Source organism: Babylonia areolata, chromosome 1 (genome assembly GCF_041734735.1).
Source record: "Babylonia areolata isolate BAREFJ2019XMU chromosome 1, ASM4173473v1, whole genome shotgun sequence".
NCBI classification, from domain to species: Eukaryota; Metazoa; Mollusca; class Gastropoda; order Neogastropoda; family Buccinidae; genus Babylonia; species Babylonia areolata.
Genome location: NC_134876.1, coordinates 44422317 through 44442098, shown reverse-complemented (window position 1 = coordinate 44442098; position 19782 = coordinate 44422317). Strand labels below are relative to the sequence as shown.

The 19782-nt window shown below is 44.6% G+C and overlaps 1 protein-coding gene across 1 annotated transcript in view; it reads right to left on the bottom strand.

Annotated features, from left to right (window-relative positions):
• The window catches only part of LOC143283299 (prolow-density lipoprotein receptor-related protein 1-like), a 264347-nt gene that overhangs the window by 92558 nt on the left and 152007 nt on the right, over window positions 1-19782 (bottom strand). Inside the window, exons 11-23 of the mRNA XM_076589486.1 lie at window positions 19236-19461; window positions 16409-16586; window positions 14388-14516; window positions 12529-12768; window positions 11918-12098; window positions 10861-11077; window positions 7989-8187; window positions 6675-6800; window positions 5543-5671; window positions 4330-4461; window positions 2335-2460; window positions 1905-2014; window positions 1041-1170 (exon numbers count right to left, since the gene is read on the bottom strand). Of these exons, the coding sequence (XP_076445601.1) occupies window positions 1041-1170; window positions 1905-2014; window positions 2335-2460; window positions 4330-4461; window positions 5543-5671; window positions 6675-6800; window positions 7989-8187; window positions 10861-11077; window positions 11918-12098; window positions 12529-12768; window positions 14388-14516; window positions 16409-16586; window positions 19236-19461 (2123 nt within the window). The remainder of the gene's footprint in view (window positions 1-1040; window positions 1171-1904; window positions 2015-2334; window positions 2461-4329; window positions 4462-5542; window positions 5672-6674; window positions 6801-7988; window positions 8188-10860; window positions 11078-11917; window positions 12099-12528; window positions 12769-14387; window positions 14517-16408; window positions 16587-19235; window positions 19462-19782) is intronic.

The window sequence follows — 19782 nt, the reverse complement described above, 5'->3', positions numbered from 1 at the left end:
AATAATTCCATTTGTTTCTTTTCACGACTGTGCTGACTTGGTGCTTCCAAACATCTTTTTGTGGGCGATACATCAGAAAAACACCTTCATCCAACAACAGGTGCTGAGGATCGTGAAACATCCTCAGAACCTAAGTTTAGTTAAATAGAACAATTAGTAAAATTTGTACTCACATGTCCTTTCACCTTGCATCACCATCCTAATTTTACTGAAGCAGTGTTCAGAAATGTAAATTTTTTTTTTTTTTTTTTTTTAATCTGATATTTACAGAATTTAGAAGAAATGATTTCAACCAATTTCTCATTACCGAACTCAAGATCACTGAACTCACCAGAACTTAAATCAGCTTCCTTACAGCTCAACAGTCCAAACATCAAGACTGAGACTCACAATCTCTCTCAGAATGTCAAGTGTCTCCTGACACTTTCAGACTCCAAGGTCTATTATTTTAAACAGGTCACTCCTGTGACCAGTTCAGCTGTGTGCTCAGAGTGGAGTGGCAAGACCTTTAGTGCACTTCACAACACATCAACTTGTAAACACATATTCACCTCAGCGCCTAAAAGCATGTGCACCACTATCCTTCCTCCACAAACTGAGTTCAAATGAACACAGTAACACAGACACACCATACAAGAAATCTTCCCGATAAAACAAGCAACATTATGTCAACCACACTTGGTGTCATGACAGAGGATGGAGGTAACTGGAAAGAAAGAGAGAGGGGAGAGAGAGGGGGGAGGGAGAGAGAGAGAGAGAGAGGAAGATATGGAGGGAAAAAGAGGGAGGAGAGAGGAAGAAAGTGAGAGAGAGAGAGAAAAAAAAGTGAGAGAAGGGCATGAAAGAGATGGGAGAGAGAGGGGGGAAGGCAAAAAAAGGAGAACATCCATATCATGTCAGATATTTTTACCCATCGGAAAATAACTGTATCAGCCCCTGAACATCAGTCATGGGTGCCTCCATCAGTACACAGCCAGCCACAATGAAAATGAAAACAATGACAATCACACAAACAAACAAATGAACCCAAAAGCACTTACAGCAGCCTTGTTCGTCCGATCCATCAGGACAGTTTATCTCTCCATCACACTGGTAGATGTGAGGCAGGCACACAGAGCTGTTTTTACACTTGAACTCAATTTCCCAGTCGCAGGTCTCGTCACAGCCCGCCTGCAACAATCACCACACACACTAAGATACATAGGCCTATTGCAAATCTTACTATGAGTTTCAGTTTCTAGAAGGTGTCAAAAGCTTTGTGGACTGATCCATACATGCTACTACACGTCTGCTTTAGAAAAAAAAAAAAAAAGACAAGAAACAGATAAGTGACTTCCACACTGGTCCGGCCCTGAGAGCCTACCCTAGGTCCCATCAGAAACAGATTGTGTAAAAATCAGAAACAAACCGAAATTTTCAAGAATTTTCAGGAGCAGACTCGATTCTTCTACTGTCAGTTATCACAGCCAGTGAAGAAGTGACACTGGCAGAGAGTGAATAAACAACAGTTTTCCCCTTTCTGTTCTTGTTGTTACTATGGCCACCATTTATTCGGTTCTTTCCTCAAGGTCTCAAGTTTGTTGTTTTCTTTTGTTGTTGTTTTCGTTTTGTTGTTTTTTTGTTGTTGTTTTTTTTGTTTTAGCAAGATTTGCTTTCACACATTCACCTGTGATATCCAGTCATCTTTCCAGTGGAGCACACTTTCTTTTCAGTGGAGCGCACTTTCTCTTACCTTTGTGTCTCTTCACTGGCCTGTTATTGCTTTATGCATAATTATGTGCATACTGTTCAAGTAACAACTTCCCATTAATCATCAGGTTTGTCCACCCATAAGCAAAGGTGCCCCCAATGCCCTCCTCCACCCACACAGCCCCCATGCCACACACACACATCAATCCACCCACCTCATCTGACTTGTCCTCGCAGTCATACTCGTGGTCACAGCGGTAGTCAGAGGGCAGACAGCGACCGTTGGTGGTGCATCTGAACTGGTCGGGCAGGCAGCTGGCATACACTGAAACCAACACTCACACAGGTCATACAGTGGCTGCCGAGATGCAACCACACGATCCTCACAAGAAGAATTACTACAGATTATTATTTCATTTATGGCATTATGCTGTTTTCAGTTTTCTTCCCGTTTTCTTTTCTTTCAATTTTTTCATCATAATTCAAATATTTTGTCTCTTTTCATGTACATACCTATGAAAATTCTTTATGTTCTGCAAAAGAAACAAAAACAAAAATGAAAGTCCAGGCAAGTCTGGACAGAATAAACACAGAACCACCAATGACACAGGTGCTGAAACGCCAGACAAGCACATCTCCACTCACCACAGCCTGCTGCAGACCCCTCATCAGTGGAGTCCGGACAGTCGCTCTCCCCGTCACAGAGCCACAGGTTGGGGATACAGCGTTTGGAGTTGGCACACTTGGTGTGGTTGGCAGGGCACTTGTGATCTGCAATGCAACCCACCAGACAACATCACTGCCAGGCACACCCCCCAGACATCACTGCAAGGCAACCCACCATACAACATCACTGCAAGACAACCCACCAGACAACATCACTGCAAGACAACCCACCAGACAACATCACTGCCAGGCACACCGCCCAGACATCACTGCAAGGCAACCCACCAGACAACATCACTGCAAGGCAACCCACTGAAGGCACACCCCCCAGACATCACTGCAAGGCAACCCACTGAAGGCACACCACCCAGACATCACTGCAAGGCAACCCACTGAAGGCACACCCCCCAGACATCACTGCAAGGCAACCCACCAGACAACATCACTGCAAGACAACCCACCAGACAGACAACATCACTGCAAGACAACCCACCAGACAGCATCACTACAAGACAACCCACCAGACAGCATCACTACAAGACAACCCACCAGACAGCATCACTACAAGACAACCCACCAGACAGACAATATCACTGCAAGACAACCCACCAGACAGCATCACTGCAAGACAACCCACCAGACAACATCACTACAAGACAACCCACCAGACAATATCACTGCAAGGCAACCCACCAGACAACATCACTGCAAGACAACCCACCAGACAACAACATCACTGCAAGACAACCCACCAGACAACATCACTGCAAGACAACCCACCAGACAGCATCACTACAAGACAACCCACCAGACAGCATCACTACAAGGCAACCCACCAGACAGCATCACTGCAAGGCAACCCAGCAGACAACATGACTGCAAGACAACCCACAAGATATCATCACTCCAAGGCAACCCACCAGACAACATCTTTGCAAGGCAACCCAGCAGACAACATCACTGCAAGACAACATACCACTCAACATCACTACAAGGCAACCCACCAGACAACATCACTGCAAGGCAACACAATGCAAGACAACCCACTAGATAATAGCACTGCAAGACAACCTACCATACAACAACAGTGTAAGGCAACCCACCAGACAACGTCACTGCAAGACAACCCACCAGACACATCACTGCAAGACATCCCACAAGACAACATCACTGCAAGGCAACCCACCAGACAACATCACTGCAAGGCAACATACCACTCAACACCACTGCAAGACAACCCACCAGACAACATCACTGCAAGGCAACATACCACTCAATATCACTGTAAGGGCAACCCACAAAAAAACATCACAGCAAGGCAACCCACCAGACAACACCACTGCAAGGCAACCCACCAGACAACATCACTGCAAAACAACATACCACTCAACATCACTGCAAAACAACATACCACTCAACATCACTACAAGGCAACCCACCAGACTGTCTGTAGTGGAGTGATGGCCTAGAGGTAATGGGTCCACCTAGGAAGTCAGAGAATCTGAGCGCGCTGGTTCAAATCATGGCTCAGCCGCCGATATTTTCTCCCCCTCCACTAGACCTTGAGTGGTGGTCTGGACGTTAGTCATTCGGATGAGACGATAAACCGAGGTCCTGTGTGCAGCATGCACTTAGCGCTACTGTATTTCCAGATGTGTCCACACATCATTTGGAGGAAAAACAGTACATTTTCTGTGGGGGTTTTTCCGCATCAATATGGCGTGGGAGCCAACCGAGGCTGTGAACTCCCCAGGGTTGAATGGGTTAAAAGCGAAAGCTATAACCATGTTGTTAACCTCCTGCCTCCCCACAGCCAGAAAGCAACTTAACCTTTCAACAGAGAAAGTTATAACCAGTTGTTAACATCCAGTCTGGTTGTTAACCTCCAGTTTTCCCACAGCTACACAGCAACTAAAACTTAAACAGAAAAAAAAAGTTATAACCACTGCTAACCTCCAGTTTTAACACACTCACTTTTGCAGCCTTCCTCGTTCTCATCACTTCCGCCGTCGTGACAGTCCTTCTCCCCGTCACAGACAAACTGTAGGAAAATGCACTGCTTGGATCCCTCACACTGGTGCATGCCCTCCGCACACGTGAAGTCCGCTGTAGCAAACATCATCCCAAATGGTAAAATGCAAATGTGAACATTTCATTCATCATAGGCCAAAGCACATGATGAAGGGATAGTGTGAAAACACCAGGTCACCGGTACAACAAACTTAACATTGGATTTTGACAAACAAATGTAACAATGAATTCAACAAACAAAATTACAAGACAAATTACGTACAACTGACAATCCAAATGGTAGGTGAACACAGAAAAAGAAAGAAATGCCAAACCAACAGTCACACACACACACACACACACACACACACACTAATACATACACACCGCTGGTTCAAAAACAATCCATGTCCACAGAGGTTTACATAGCAACAGAGCAAAACCAGACAAGGTAGTGCGTTGTATTGTATTGGATTGTACAGTGTTGCACTGTATTGTAGTGTACTGTGTTGGATTGGGTTGGGTTGGGTTACGTTGGGTTGCGTCTTTTTTTTTTCTTTTTTTTTTATTATTATCATTTTATTAGTATTACTATTATTATTACTACTACCTTTTTCTATATTATAATTATTATTCATTTATTTATTTATTTATTTATGTAAGCTTATCTATTATTTATTCCTCCGTTGTTGTTGTGTTTTTCTTTTGTGGTTTTTTTTTCAAGGCCTGACTAAGCGCGTTGGGTTACGCTGCTGGTCAGGCATCTGCTTGGCAGATGTGGTGTAGCGTATATGGTTTGTCCGAACGCAGTGACGACTCCTTGAGCTACTGAAACTGAAACTGGGTTGCGTTATGTGTTGTACTGATTTTTGGTCAAGACAGATCTCTGAGTGAAATTCAAGCTTCTCTCACCAGGAGAACCACATCATCACAAACCAACAATACGTGGGGTTTTTTTTTCAATCTTTTAAACCATTTTTACCTGCCAGCACATGTACTTCATTTACCATCAAAGTGTGGGTTTTTTCTCGATACACTTTTGCCATGGACAACGCTTTTGTTGCCTTGGGTTCTCTTACATTCACTAAGGGCATGTTGCACACAGGATCTCAGTTTAAAGACCAAAGTAGACAAACAAACAAAACTTTAAAAAAAAGAGCAGACAAGAAGCACCCACCACAGCTGGCTTCATCCGAGGCATCAGCACAGTTGGGGTGGCCATCACAGGTCTGAGTCTTGGGGATGCACATGCCGTCGCTCTGACAGGTGAAGTGACTGTCGGGGCACTGCAAGGCCTCCACCACACCTGAAAGTCAACCAGCACTTCACAATCATAATAATAATGATGCTGAGGGTAATGACAACAATAAGAACAAGAAGAAGAAGAGATGGGAGGGCAATAGCCTGGAATGGACCGGTCTGAGACTGATGAGGAACTGGGAGAAACGGAGAAAACTGGTTGCCAGGTCATCAGTGTGGTGCCACTACGGTCGGAGACAACAAGATCGAGGAAGATAAAGAAGAAGCAAGAACAAGGACAACAAGAACAAGAACAACAAGAACAAAACCACCACCACCACCATCATCATCATCATCATCATCATCATCATCATCATCATCATCATCATCATCACCACCACCATCATCATCATCATCATCATCATCATCATCATCATCATCATCATCATCATCATCATCATCATCATCATGCATTTCAACAGTGAATCTCAAAGAATTGTACTATATTCAGCAAAACATACACTCAAAGATCATACCAACTGACCAACACACACACAGGCTGAAAAGGTATGTGCAGGTTTAAAGTATACATAGGTGTGGAAAAGAGTAGCTGTACATTTGGGGGAAGTGGGGAGGGAAGGATGTGATAAGTGTGAGTGTGGGTGGGTGGATGTTGGTGTGCAAGTCAAGTGTGGGTGTTGGGATGTGGGGGTGGATGTTTTTTTTAGTATGTGTTGTGTGTATGGGGGAGGGAGGGGGGAGGAAGGTGAGAGTGTGTGTGTGCTGCTGCTGCTGTTGTTGTTCTTGTTGTTGTTGTCAATGTTCTTGCTGCCTTCTCCTTCCTCATCCCCTTTTCACATCCACTAAAATATACTTCATTCTTTTGTAAGCATACCAATTTTAACAAAGAAAACAGGAATTTGCCAAGGAAAGTTTGTCTCAAATACACCACACAACAATGCATACCCATGACATGCCAAACAAACACAGGCTACTACAGAAGAAGACACAGGGATGCACGCACACACACACACACACACACACATAGAGACACACACAGACTGACTGACCTGTACAGGTGTGTTGGTCACCGCCCATCGTGCGATTCATGGCACAGCCACACTTGGCCATTCCATTGCCCAGTGGGAAACACAGGTCTGAGCAGCGGTTGATGGGACTGAAGCATGCATGGTCGTCTGTCAAGGAAAATGTTCAGACATTGTTTAATCTGTTCCTTTCATCTGCCTTCTGTCCCTTCTCCACTTCGCTCTGATGGTCATGTGTGTTACACACACACACACACACACACACACACACACACACGCACATACACACACACACACACACACATACACATACACACACACACACACACACACACACATGCCTGCACTACTTTCCTTTTTTCTCAGATGGCTTGTTGTAAAAAAAATTAAAAAAAACAAGAACAGATATTGATTATTCAATGTACCATTTTGAATTAAAATTTTCATGGACGATATTACAAATGCACACAAACACGCACATACACTGAATAATCTTCTTCTTCTTCGTTCATGGGCTGCAACTCCCACAGTTACTCTTCTGTACACAAGTAGGATTTTACATGTATGACCATTTTTACCCCACCATGTACGCAGCTGTACTCCGTTTTTGGGGGTGTGTGCATGCTGGGTATGTTCTTGTTTCCATAACCAACCAAACCCTGACATGGATTACATGATCTTTAATGTGCGTATTTGATCTTCTGCTTGCATATACACACGGAAGAGGTTCAGGCACAAACAGGTCTGCACATATGTTGACCTGGGAGATCAGAAAAAATCTCCACACTGAATAATAATAAAGATGTTCAACTACACAAGTTTCAGGTTTAATAAACATTAAACTTATACTGAGGCATGGAGGATTACAACAACATTTAACAAGATGCCCAACTCATGAACATATGCTAATAGCAAAAGAAAAATTTTTTGACAAATTCAAACAATTTGATTTTCAACTTCATAAAACCCGCACAATTTTAACTGTGCATTTTACTACCATTTAGTAAATTGCAGAAGCTGAAAACACACTTTCTGGACACATACTGTCCACACATTTCAGCATGCTCTGGACATTCCACAATAAAATGAAGTTCATTTCCAATGACTGACATGATTACATTCTTTCTAGGTTAATAACTCACATGGCGTGCCATTTCACTTGCCCAGTTCTATCTGTCATGTGGTATTACACTACATCTGAAGTTAAAGAAACTAAACACACACACAAACACATACAGACGACATACAAATACACATACACACACACATACACAAAATAACACATACACACACCATCCCATTCCCCCCCCAAAAAAAGAAACCACCACCACTACTGACCACTGACAAGAGACGCCGGCGGGGGGGTGACCACCACCATGTCGAAGAGGGGCTTGCTGTCGTTACGGAGCACGGTCACCTGCTCCTTGTCGAAGTCCCAGCTACGCACCTGACCCTTGATGGCCTCCGTCCAGTACAGCACGCCCTGGTGGAACACCACCCCGTACGGGTGGTCCAGGTGGGTCCGGTTCACCACCGTCTGGTAAACAATCAACAAGCGACAACTGATAAACAATCAACGATCGACAACTGACCACATGTTTTGTACACAGTAAAAATGGTATGTGACCTCCCCACTTCACCACCGTCTGATAAACAATCAACAATTAACGACTCAACACATGTTTTGTACACAGTAAAAATGGTAAATGTTTTGTAAATGTTTTGTACACAGTAAAAATGGTATGTGACCTCCCCACTCCTGCCCTCTCTTTCAGCTATCCTCCCTGGGACACATCCAAACCCACATAGGACACACATACTTCACAACTCCTCATGTCCTCAGTCTCTTTCCTTCCCTCCCACCCTCCTCCCTACCTCCTCACTCTCTCCCACATTCTGTCTCCCTCTTATCTCTCCCCCCTCTCACCTGAGTGTCATTGCCGTTCAGGGTCATGTTCTTGATGCCACCATAGCAGGCCTCTGTACACCTCTCTCCCCTCTCTTCCTCCCCCTTCTCCCCTCACTTCCTCCCTATCTCTCTCTCTCTCTCTCTCTCACCTGAACATCACTGAAATTCAGCATGATGCTCAAGATAACATACCTCTGTCCATCTCTCTCTCCTCTCCCTTCTTCTTTCCCTCCCTCCTCTTTCCCTCACTCCCTTTCACCTGAGCATCACTGCTGTTCAGCATCATGCTCAAAATATGGTCATAGTAGGCCTCTGTCCATATCTCTTTCTCTCTCCTCTCCTCTCCCTCCCCCCTCTCTCCCTCTCACCTGAACATCACTGCCATTCAGCGTCATGCTCAAGATTCAGTTACAGTTGGCCTCTGTCCGAATCTCTCTCTCCTTTCCCTCCCTCCTCTCTCCCTCACTCCTCACCTGAACATCACTGCCGTTCAGTGTCATGCTCAAGATACAGTTAGAGCATGCCTCTGTCCGAATCTCTCTCTCCTTTCCCTCCCCCTTCTCTCCCTCACTCCCTCTCACCTGAACGTCACTGCCATTCAGCGTCATGCTCAACATGCAGTCATAGTAGGTCTCTGTCAAAATCTCTCTCTCTCCTCTCCTTTCCCTCCCTCCTCTCTCCCTCACTCCTTCTCACCTGAACATCACTGCCATTCAGCATCATGCTCAACATGCAGTCATAGTAGGTCTCTGTCAAAATCTCTCTCTCTCCTCTCCTTTCCCTCCCTCCTCTCTCCCTCACTCCTTCTCACCTGAACATCACTGCCGTTCAGTGTCATGCTCAAGATACAGTTAGAGCATGCCTCTGACCGAATCTCTCTCTCCTTTCCCTCTCTCCTCTCTCCCTCACTCCTCACCTGAACATCACTGCCGTTCAGTGTCATGCTCAAGATGCAGTCATAGTAGGTCTCTGTCCAAATCTCTCTCTCTCCTCTCCTTTCCCTCTCTCCTCTCTCCCTCACTCCCTCTCACCTGAACATCACTGCCGTTCAGCGTCATGCTCAAGATACAGTTACAGTAGGCCTTTGTCCAAATCTCTCTCTCTCCTCTTCCTTCCTCCTTCCCTTACTCCCTCACTCCCTTCTCACCTGAACATCACTGCCGTTCAGCATCATGCTCAAGATACAGTTAGAGTTGGCCTCTCTCCGACTCTCTCTCTCCCCCCTCCTTTCCCTACCCCATCTCTCCCTCACTCCCTCTCACCTGAACATCACTGCCGTTCAGTGTCATGCTCAAGATACAGTTAGAGTAGGCCTCTCTCCGACTCTCTCTCTCCCCCCTCCTTTCCCTACCCCATCTCTCCCTCACTCCCTCTCACCTGAACGTCACTGCCGTTCAGCGTCATGCTCAACATGCAGTCATAGTAGGTCTCTGTCAAAATCTCTCTCTCTCCTCTCCTTTCCCTCCCTCCTCTCTCCCTCACTCCTTCTCACCTGAACATCACTGCCATTCAGCATCATGCTCAACATGCAGTCATAGTAGGTCTCTGTCCAAATCTCTCTCTCTCCTCTCCTTTCCCTCCCTCCTCTCTCCCTCACTCCCTCTCACCTGAACATCACTGCCGTTCAGCGTCATGCTCAAGATACAGTTACAGTAGGCCTTTGTCCAAATCTCTCTCTCTCCTCTTCCTTCCTCCTTCCCTTACTCCCTCACTCCCTCTCACCTGAACGTCACTGCCGTTCAGCGTCATGCTCAAGATACAGTTAGAGTAGGCCTCTCTCCGACTCTCTCTCTCCACTCTCCTTTCCCTACCCCATCTCTCCCTCACTCCCTCTCACCTGAACGTCACTGCCGTTCAGCGTCATGCTCAAGATACAGTTAGAGTAGGCCTCTCTCCGACTCTCTCTCTCCCCCCTCCTTTCCCTACCCCATCTCTCCCTCACTCCCTCTCACCTGAACGTCACTGCCGTTCAGCGTCATGCTCAAGATACAGATAGAGTAGGCCTCTCTCCGACTCTCTCTCTCCCCTCTCCTTTCCCTACCCCATCTCTCCCTCACTCCCTCTCACCTGAACGTCACTGCCGTTCAGCGTCATGCTCAAGATACAGTTAGAGTAGGCCTCTCTCCGACTCTCTCTCTCCCCTCTCCTTTCCCTACCCCATCTCTCCCTCACTCACTCTCACCTGAACGTCACTGCCGTTCAGCGTCATGCTCAAGATGCGGTCATAGTAGGCCTCAGTCCATATCTCTCTCTCTCTCTCCTCTCCTTTCCCTCTCTCCTCTCTCCCTCACTCCCTCTCACCTGAACGTCACTGCCGTTCAGCGTCATGCTCAAGATGCGGTCGTAGTAGGCCTCAGTCCAGTAAAGGCGGCCCCCGTCCAGGTCCAGACAGAGGCTGTTGGGCCACTGCACCTCCACGTTGTTCAGCACCCGGCGTTCTGACCCGTCCATCAGGGCCGTCTCTATCTTGGCCTTGAAGGCCGAGGGCTGCATCACCCAGTCGGTCCAGTACATCCGGCTGGGGAAAGGATGGGAGATGTGTGTTGTAGGGTTGTTATGTGTATATCAGTTTGTTCCGCTGGTCTGTTCAAGATGTGTGTCAGGTTATGTGTATATCAATTTGTTTCACTGGTCTGTTTAAGATGTGTGAGATTACATTTATATCAGTTTGTTACACTGATCTGTTCAAGATGTGTCAGGTTATGTGTAAATCAGTTTGTTCCGCTGGTCTGTTCAAGATGTGTGTTGTAGGGTTATGTGTAGATCAGTTTCACCAGTCTGTTCAAGATGTGTGTCAGGTTATGTGTATATCAGTTTGTTCCAATGGTCTGTTCAAAATGTGTGTCAGGTTATGTGTGTATCAGTTTGTTCCAATGGTCTGTTCAAGATGTGTGTCAGGTTATGTGTATATCAGTTCAGTTATGTTGATCTGTTCAAGATGTGTTAGATTATGTGTATATTAGGCTGCTTCACTGTTCTATTCAAGATGTGTGTTACATTATGTGTGTATATCAGTTCCACTGGTCTGCTCAAGATGTGTATAAGATTATGTATATATCATGTCATTTCACTGATCTATTCAAGATGTGTGTTATGTTATGTGTATATCAGTTCGGCTGGTCTGCTCAACATATGTATTAGATTATGTGTATATTAGTCTGTTTCACTGCTGAATTCAAGATGTGTGTTATGCTCTGTGTATCGCTAGTCTGCTCAAGATGTGTGCCAGATTATGTGTATATCAGTTCCAGTAGTCAGATCAAGTTGTATTTCATGCATTCAGTGTTTCATGCACACACGACTTCAACCTTGCAAGCCATTACACACCAACAGAATCACTGCTCACACCCAAGCTTACCCGTTCTTCGGATCGAGAGCGATGGACTTGGGGTGAGTGAGGTTGTCACAGATGACCTCCTTCACCAGGCTGAGGTTGGCCAGGCTGGCCACAAAGATACAGTTGAAGGCGTTGTCTGTCCAGTACAGGTTGTTGCCCAGCCAGTCCACAGCCAGACCCTCGCACGTCGGGGCACCTGCTCCTGAAAATATATCAAACCATGTTGTTTTTAAAACTGTCCTTCATCACATCTCCCCTGGACTTCATACTCATTTCACAGTATTGGAGTTGTACCACATACAATACAATACAATACAATACAATACAATGCAATACAATGCAACACAGCACAATACAATACAATGCATCGCAATGCAACACAACACAACTTTTTTGGGTCTGCTCAAACACACATCAAGGATCACATGAATCCAATAAGAACAGACATAAACACACACATTAAAAAAAAAAAAAAAAGAAAAAGAAAGATATGAACAATATGTTCACGCATATGCACAATGTATTTTCTTTGCCCTGAAGGCTGGCCATAATTTTTTATCTTTTTTTGCTTATTCCATTTCCCTCATCATAGCAAAAATAACTAATGAATTCCAAATTCATTCAGCGCCTACCCCCAGGGTGGAGAACGGTGGTCTCCTGAGTCTCAGGGTCGTAGCGGCCTATCTGGCGGGTGTTGACGTCAGAGTAGTAGACGTGGTTGTTGCGGGGGTCCACAGCCACGGCCACTGGCCGCACCAGGTTGACGATGGGTGGCTGCACGTCCCCCTTCACTGCTGTCATGTTGATGGCCACGCTGCGGATCATTCCTTGCTGGGCGTTGGCGTACAGGAGATAGGAGCTTTCTTCTATTCCTGTATCACAAACACACACTCCTTGGTGGTATATAAAATGACGCCAAAATCTTTTCTAAACGGAAATGCTCTGCTGACAGAAGACTAAATAGCAGTATCTTAGCATCCAAAAGGCAAAAGTTTTGCCTCTATTCCTGTACCACAACATGTTGGTGCTAAAAAAAAAAGAAGAAAATGTTCAGCTGACAGCTGTGACAATCGAAGAAGACAGGACGGAAGCCTAAAAATCAGTACAATGGCATAAAGAAGGAAGGAGATTGCTTCTATTCCTGTATTTCCAACACCTTCATGACAAAAAAGAATTATGTAAATAAGTTAGTCTACAAAAGAAAAGAGCTCAGTTGTTAGCTACGTCAATCCCACAAGACAACACAGAAACGTTAAATGCAGTATGCTAAGCTCGAAAAAGAATGTGTAAACAAAATTTTAACAAACTGATTTCATGTAAAAACTAGCATTCACCTCTTTGAGTTGCAGCAGAAAAAATTCTTCCAAATTCAAGTCCTATTTCTTAATATCACTCAGACACGAGGGCTCATTCAAAAGAACTGAGAATGTTCATAATGATCAGCACGAACTAAATATTTTTTTCTTCTTGAATGAAACAAATCTTTATTGCATGATTAAATGCTTGAGCGTTGGTCAGAGATGAGTGAGTGGCTTCCTGAGGAGATTGCTCAGTCAGAAATATAATACAGCTTGGTGACAGAAATCTTTATAAATACAACAGTGACACTGAAATACATCTTGACCTTTAATTTCATTCTAATCAATTCAATGGAATTAGAGACCAGTCAGTACTGGACTTGAATTCTTTTTTTTCTTTTTTTTTCACTTTTTGAATTTTATATTTTATTTTTATTATTACTTCTTGAACGGCAATCATTTCATACAGAACTAACACAATCACTGACACAATCACTGCATTTGGTACTTTTGTTTTTTCAACTCTATTGCTTTCCATTGCATTTGTTTCTGATATTCTGTTGCAAACATTGCCCATTCTCAATAGCAACAATGGGCCCCTGATGGCGATGATAAAGAGGCAGGCAGCAAACAGCACTTAGCTGCAGCCAGCCAATTAAAGTGGGAAGGGAGGGTGGTTATGTCTGGGGACAGACTTGGGGAGGGGGGGTCATGGGGTGGGGTAGGGGTGTTGTTATGACAATGATGTGACATGCTGTGTCACATTACAATAGCCATATTTGAGAAAAAAATATATATTTACACATGCATGGTTTTGAACAATGGAAACGTTCATTTTCCTTTTCTTTTTTTCTTTTTTTAATCTCATCAACTTCTTTAAATGCACTTATAATTATTCAACAGTTTCCAGCCCATAAATTCAAATAATCAAATCCATCTTCTCCCCCAAACACACACACATATATAAATACACTGACAAACTCACCACCACACTCAAAAACTGACACACACCCATGCTCATACACACACACATGCACAAACACACATACACACACACTCTCTCTCTCTCATTCCCACCCACCTACACAACCATGCCCACTCCCCTCCCCAACCCTCCCCACCCCCAACACCCACAACGCACACACTCACTCAACACCATCCCCTACCAACACCCACACAAATGACATACTTACGCTGACATTTGGTCCCATTTTTCAGTTCGAATCCCATTTCACACACACACTTGGCCACAGCTGTGCCATCGCCGGGCACAGGGATACAGAAGTGACTGCAACCTTTCTCCTCACAGATGTCACCAGGCACTGAAAAAAAACACACACAAAAAACAAGTCAAAATAACATCTCTTTTTTTCTCTTTTTCCAATAAATCCTTCCCAAAATGTTCAGCTCATCCTTTCAATTTCATGATCAGCTTCTTTTTCAGCTGTTGTTGTTGGTTTTCCTTTTCTTCTACTTAACTTTTAAAATGTGGTTGCCCATTCTGGTTTTTCGTTTGTTTGTTTGTGTTCTGTTGTCTATTCTACAGGATAAGAAAAAGCGTTGTTTCAGCTTTGTACTGCTTTCTGCCCCAAAGGGTGGCAGAGTGCGTAGGGGTAACAGATTCAACCTCACACCTAGAAATCTGTTGTGACAAGAAAGTAAAAATATTCTTCTTGTGTTCTTCTGACTGGTCACGTATGCTTACAAAAGAAGTCTTCAAAATACAGTTCAAATAATAATCTAGACAAAATGATGTTGATGCCACACCCATTTGCCAGGAAATTATCAATCAAACATCAGCGTCAACATCAAGAGCAAAAGTATTACTTCAAAGAAGAAATGCACTTTGCAGACCAAAAGTACTTCAAAGAACAAACATTCCTAAAACAACAAAAGTACTTCAAAGAAAGTGTGTCAAAGAACAAACAGCACTTCGAAGAACAAACATGCTTAAAAGAATGGAAATACTTCAAAGAACACACTTTTAAAGAACAAATGTACTCCAAAAGAAGAAAAGTACTGAAAGTAGAACTTCAAAGAGCAATGACACTTCTAAAAAACAAAAGTGCTGCAAAGAAAAATGTGCATTGTTCATTAACCTCTTCCAGAAATATTTACATTCTTCTTCTTCTTCTTCTTCTGCGTTCACTCGTATGCACACAAGTGGGCTTTTACGTGTATGACCGTTTTTACCCCGCCATGTAGGCAGCCATACTCCGTTTTCAGGGGTGTGCATGCTGGGTATGTTCTTGTTTCCATAACCCACCGCACGCTGACAGGGATTACAGGATCTTTAACGTGCGCATTTGATCTTCTGCTTGCATATACACACGAAGGGGGTTCAGGCACTAGCAGGTCTGCACATATGTTGACCTGGGAGATCGTAAAAATCTCCACCCTTTACCCACCAGGCGCCGTCACCGTGATTCGAACCCAGGAGCCTCAGATCATTTTACATTCAAAATAACAGACTTTGGAATTTAATGCACTGATAAATCTAGACATGTATTCTTTCAAATAAAAATGGATACCCATGCGATATTGACAACATCCAGTTCTGATTTTGGGTTGTTGTTCTTTTGTTTACCTTTATTGTTTCATCTGCCTGGCTACCTACTGGACACCCAAACCAGGCATTGTTCAATGGATGTATGAGTTATCACAAACGCTCTGTTTACTTTGTAATGCTAATGACATTTAAGCTTTTCCACGGCCCCCTTTGTTCTACCCAGCTGACATTTCAGTAATCTTCAGTTGTTACTAATAGTAGTGCTATCCAAGACTGCTTTTTGAATCTGCAACAATTCAATGAGTGCATTAAGAAGGGGATCTTTGTAATGTAATGCAAATGTTATGTCATGTTATGTAATGCTGTGTAAAGTGATGTGTGTGTGTGTGTGTGTGTGTGTGTGTGTGTATGTTTGTGTGTGTGTGCGTGCGTGCGTGCGTGCGTGCATGCAAGCCTGTGTGTAGGTGTGGGTGTGGATGTGGGTGTGTATGAGGGGGTGCTTGCCTGTGGGTACACATGTGCATGTGTGTGTGTATATGTGTGAAATGATAAGCACAAATTTATATATAAAAGAATGCACGAACTGGTGCATGAACAAATGCATGAATGCATTCACATAAATGTTACATTCTGTTCTGTAAATTGAAAAGAAAAAAAAAATTCCAAGTGCTGCTAAGAACCAAACCCATATGAAACTCCACTCACAGGGGGGCTGTCTGACTTGGTGGATGACCCTGACGACATTGGGACTGCCCACCGTGCTGGTCATGAGGGAGGCCGCCTGCTGCTGGTCGTAGCGATGAATCTTGACGATGCTGTGGTTCTGGTGGTTGATGACATACAAGTCGTTCTCCAGCAGAGACATGCTGAACACATTCAGCACCTGTCCACACACACACACACACACACAGCAGTCTGTCAGCTGTAACATCATCAGTGAGGACTGTCCACACACACACACAGCAGTCTGTCAGCTGTAACATTATCAGTGAGGACTGTCCACACACACACAGCAGTCTGTCAGCTGTAACATCATCAGTGAGGACTGTCCACACACACACACACACAGCAGTCTGAAAGCTGTAACATCATCAGTGAGGACTGTCCACACACACACACACACACAGCAGTCTGTCAGCTGTAACATCATCAGTGAGGACTGTCCACACACACACACAGCAGTCTGTCAGCTGTAACATCATCAGTGAGGACTGTCCACACACACACACAGCAGTCTGAAAGCTGTAACATCATCAGTGAGGACTGTCCACACACACACACAGCAGTCTGTCAGCTGTAACATCATCAGTGAGGACTGTCCACACACACACAGCAGTCTGTCAGCTGTAACATCATCAGTGAGGACTGTCCACACACACACACAGCAGTCTGAAAGCTGTAACATCATCAGTGAGGACTGTCCACACACACAGCAGTCTGTCAGCTGTAACATCATCAGTGAGGACTGTTCACACACACATAGCAGTCTGAAAGCTGTAACATCATCAGTGAGGACTGTCCACACACACACAGCAGTCTGAAAGCTGTAACATCATCAGTGAGGACTGTCCACACACACACACAGCAGTCTGAAAGCTGTAACATCATCAGTGAGGACTGTCCACACACACACAGCAGTCTGAAAGCTGTAACATCATCAGTGAGGACTGTCTACACACACACAGCAGTCTGAAAGCTGTAACATCATCAGTGAGGACTGTCCACACACACAGCAGTCTGAAAGCTGTAACATCATCAGTGAGGACTGTCCACACACACACACAGCAGTCTGAAAGCTGTAACATCATCAGTGAGGACTGTCCACACACACACACAGCAGTCTGTCAGCTGTAACATCATCAGTGAGGACTGTCCACACACACAGCAGTCTGAAAGCTGTAACATCATCAGTGAGGACTGTCCACACACACAGCAGTCTGTCAGCTGTAACATCATCAGTGAGGACTGTCCACACACACACACAGCAGTCTGTCAGCTGTAACATCATCAGTGAGGACTGTCCACACACACAGCAGTCTGAAAGCTGTAACATCATCAGTGAGGACTGTCCACACACACAGCAGTCTGAAAGCTGTAACATCATCAGTGAGGACTGTCCACACACACAGCAGTCTGAAAGCTGTAACATCATCAGTGAGGACTGTCCACACACACACAGCAGTCTGTCAGCTGTAACATCATCAGTGAGGACTGTCCACACACACACAGCAGTCTGAAAGCTGTAACATCATCAGTGAGGACTGTCCACACACACACAGCAGTCTGAAAGCTGTAACATCATCAGTGAGGACTGTCCACACACACACAGCAGTCTGAAAGCTGTAACATCATCAGTGAGGACTGTCCACACACACACAGCAGTCTGAAAGCTGTAACATCATCAGTGAGGACTGTCCACACACACACAGCAGTCTGAAAGCTGTAACATCATCAGTGAGGACTGTCCACACACACACAGCAGACTGAAAGCTGTAACATCATCAGTGAGGACTGTCCACACACACACAGCAGTCTGTCAGCTGTAACATCATCAGTGAGGACTGTCTACACACACACAGCAGTCTGAAAGCTGTAACATCATCAGTGAGGACTGTCCACACACACACAGCAGTCTGAAAGCTGTAACATCATCAGTGAGGACTGTCCACACACACACACACACACACACACACACACAGCAGTCTGTCTGCTGCAAAGTCATTGACAGCATGCGGCCTTGTTAGAGAATTCAGTCTTCATATGATCATGACAAAGTTTCAGTTTCAAGGAAGTGTCAAAAGCATGTGGACTGATGCATATACACGACACCATCTCTGGAAAGAACAGTAAGAAAAAAACCCACACAAGCAGATGCCTGGCCTTCACAAAAAACAATGGCTAGTCAGGCCTTGACATACAGTGTTTATGCGCAGTGTAAATCGGGGAAAAAGTCTTCAAGCTGATGTTGTCAATGATGCAGAGGAATGTCCAGACTGCCAAATATTCATGCAGTTTATGTATGTATGCATGCTTGTCTGCATGTCTGTGTGTGTGTGTGTGTGTGTGTGTGTGTGTGTGTGTGTGTTTATATTGGAATAAATCATTTTAATCAAAATTACTTGGATACTATAACCAGCATTCATTTTGCTTGTAATTTTCCAGCAGTTTCCCCCTCTTCCCATGAACCCTCTATTGAACACCTTTATTCCAAAATCATTAGATCCTGAAATAATACTGATTCCTAAATACAAAAGTGTTTACACTGATGCGCCTGCATTTCTCTTTCAATGATACTGAGACTGCACACACTCACACACACAAATGCACACAAACACAGACATACACACACATGCAGAAATGAACAAACACACACACACACGCACACACGCATGCACGCACGCACGCACACACGCACGCATGCACACACAAGCACACACACACACACACACACACACCACTGAAAACGTGTCTCATTTAAAATGACAAGCCCAAATCGAAACAAAATCCACCACAACGTAAAACGTTCACACACATTCAAGCCACGGGCAATAGTGATGCGATGGCTTCCATCATAGTTGATGCGCTCAATGAAGTCGAGGAAGGAGTCACCCCAGTACACGTGCTGCTTTGTGAAGTCCAGAGTGATGCCGTGCGGGTGAACGATTTTCTTGGACACCAAGTCAATGATTTGATTCCCACCATCCAGATCAGCACGACCTATCCTTGCGCTGGTGGACCAGTCTGTGTAGAACAAATAGCTGAAAGAAGAGAAACAGACCACACTTCAGTTCCAAATCAAACAAATTCTTTTCACATTCATTCCTCGGCTTAAAGCTGGCTGAGAAGTCTCAATGGTAGAACAGCAGGTGTATATTTTTTGCAGAGATTTGTTTATCTTATTTTCAGTGTACATTTCTGTGTTAAGCTGTGTATATATGTGTGTGTGAGTGTGTGCTGGAATGAATATAAAAGACTGTATCGTAACACTGAGAGCAAGTAAGTGCTTGTGTGTGTGGAGGGGAGGGGGGAGTTGGGGGGAGGGGGTAGGGATGGATGTGTCGGGGGGTTTGGATGGGTGG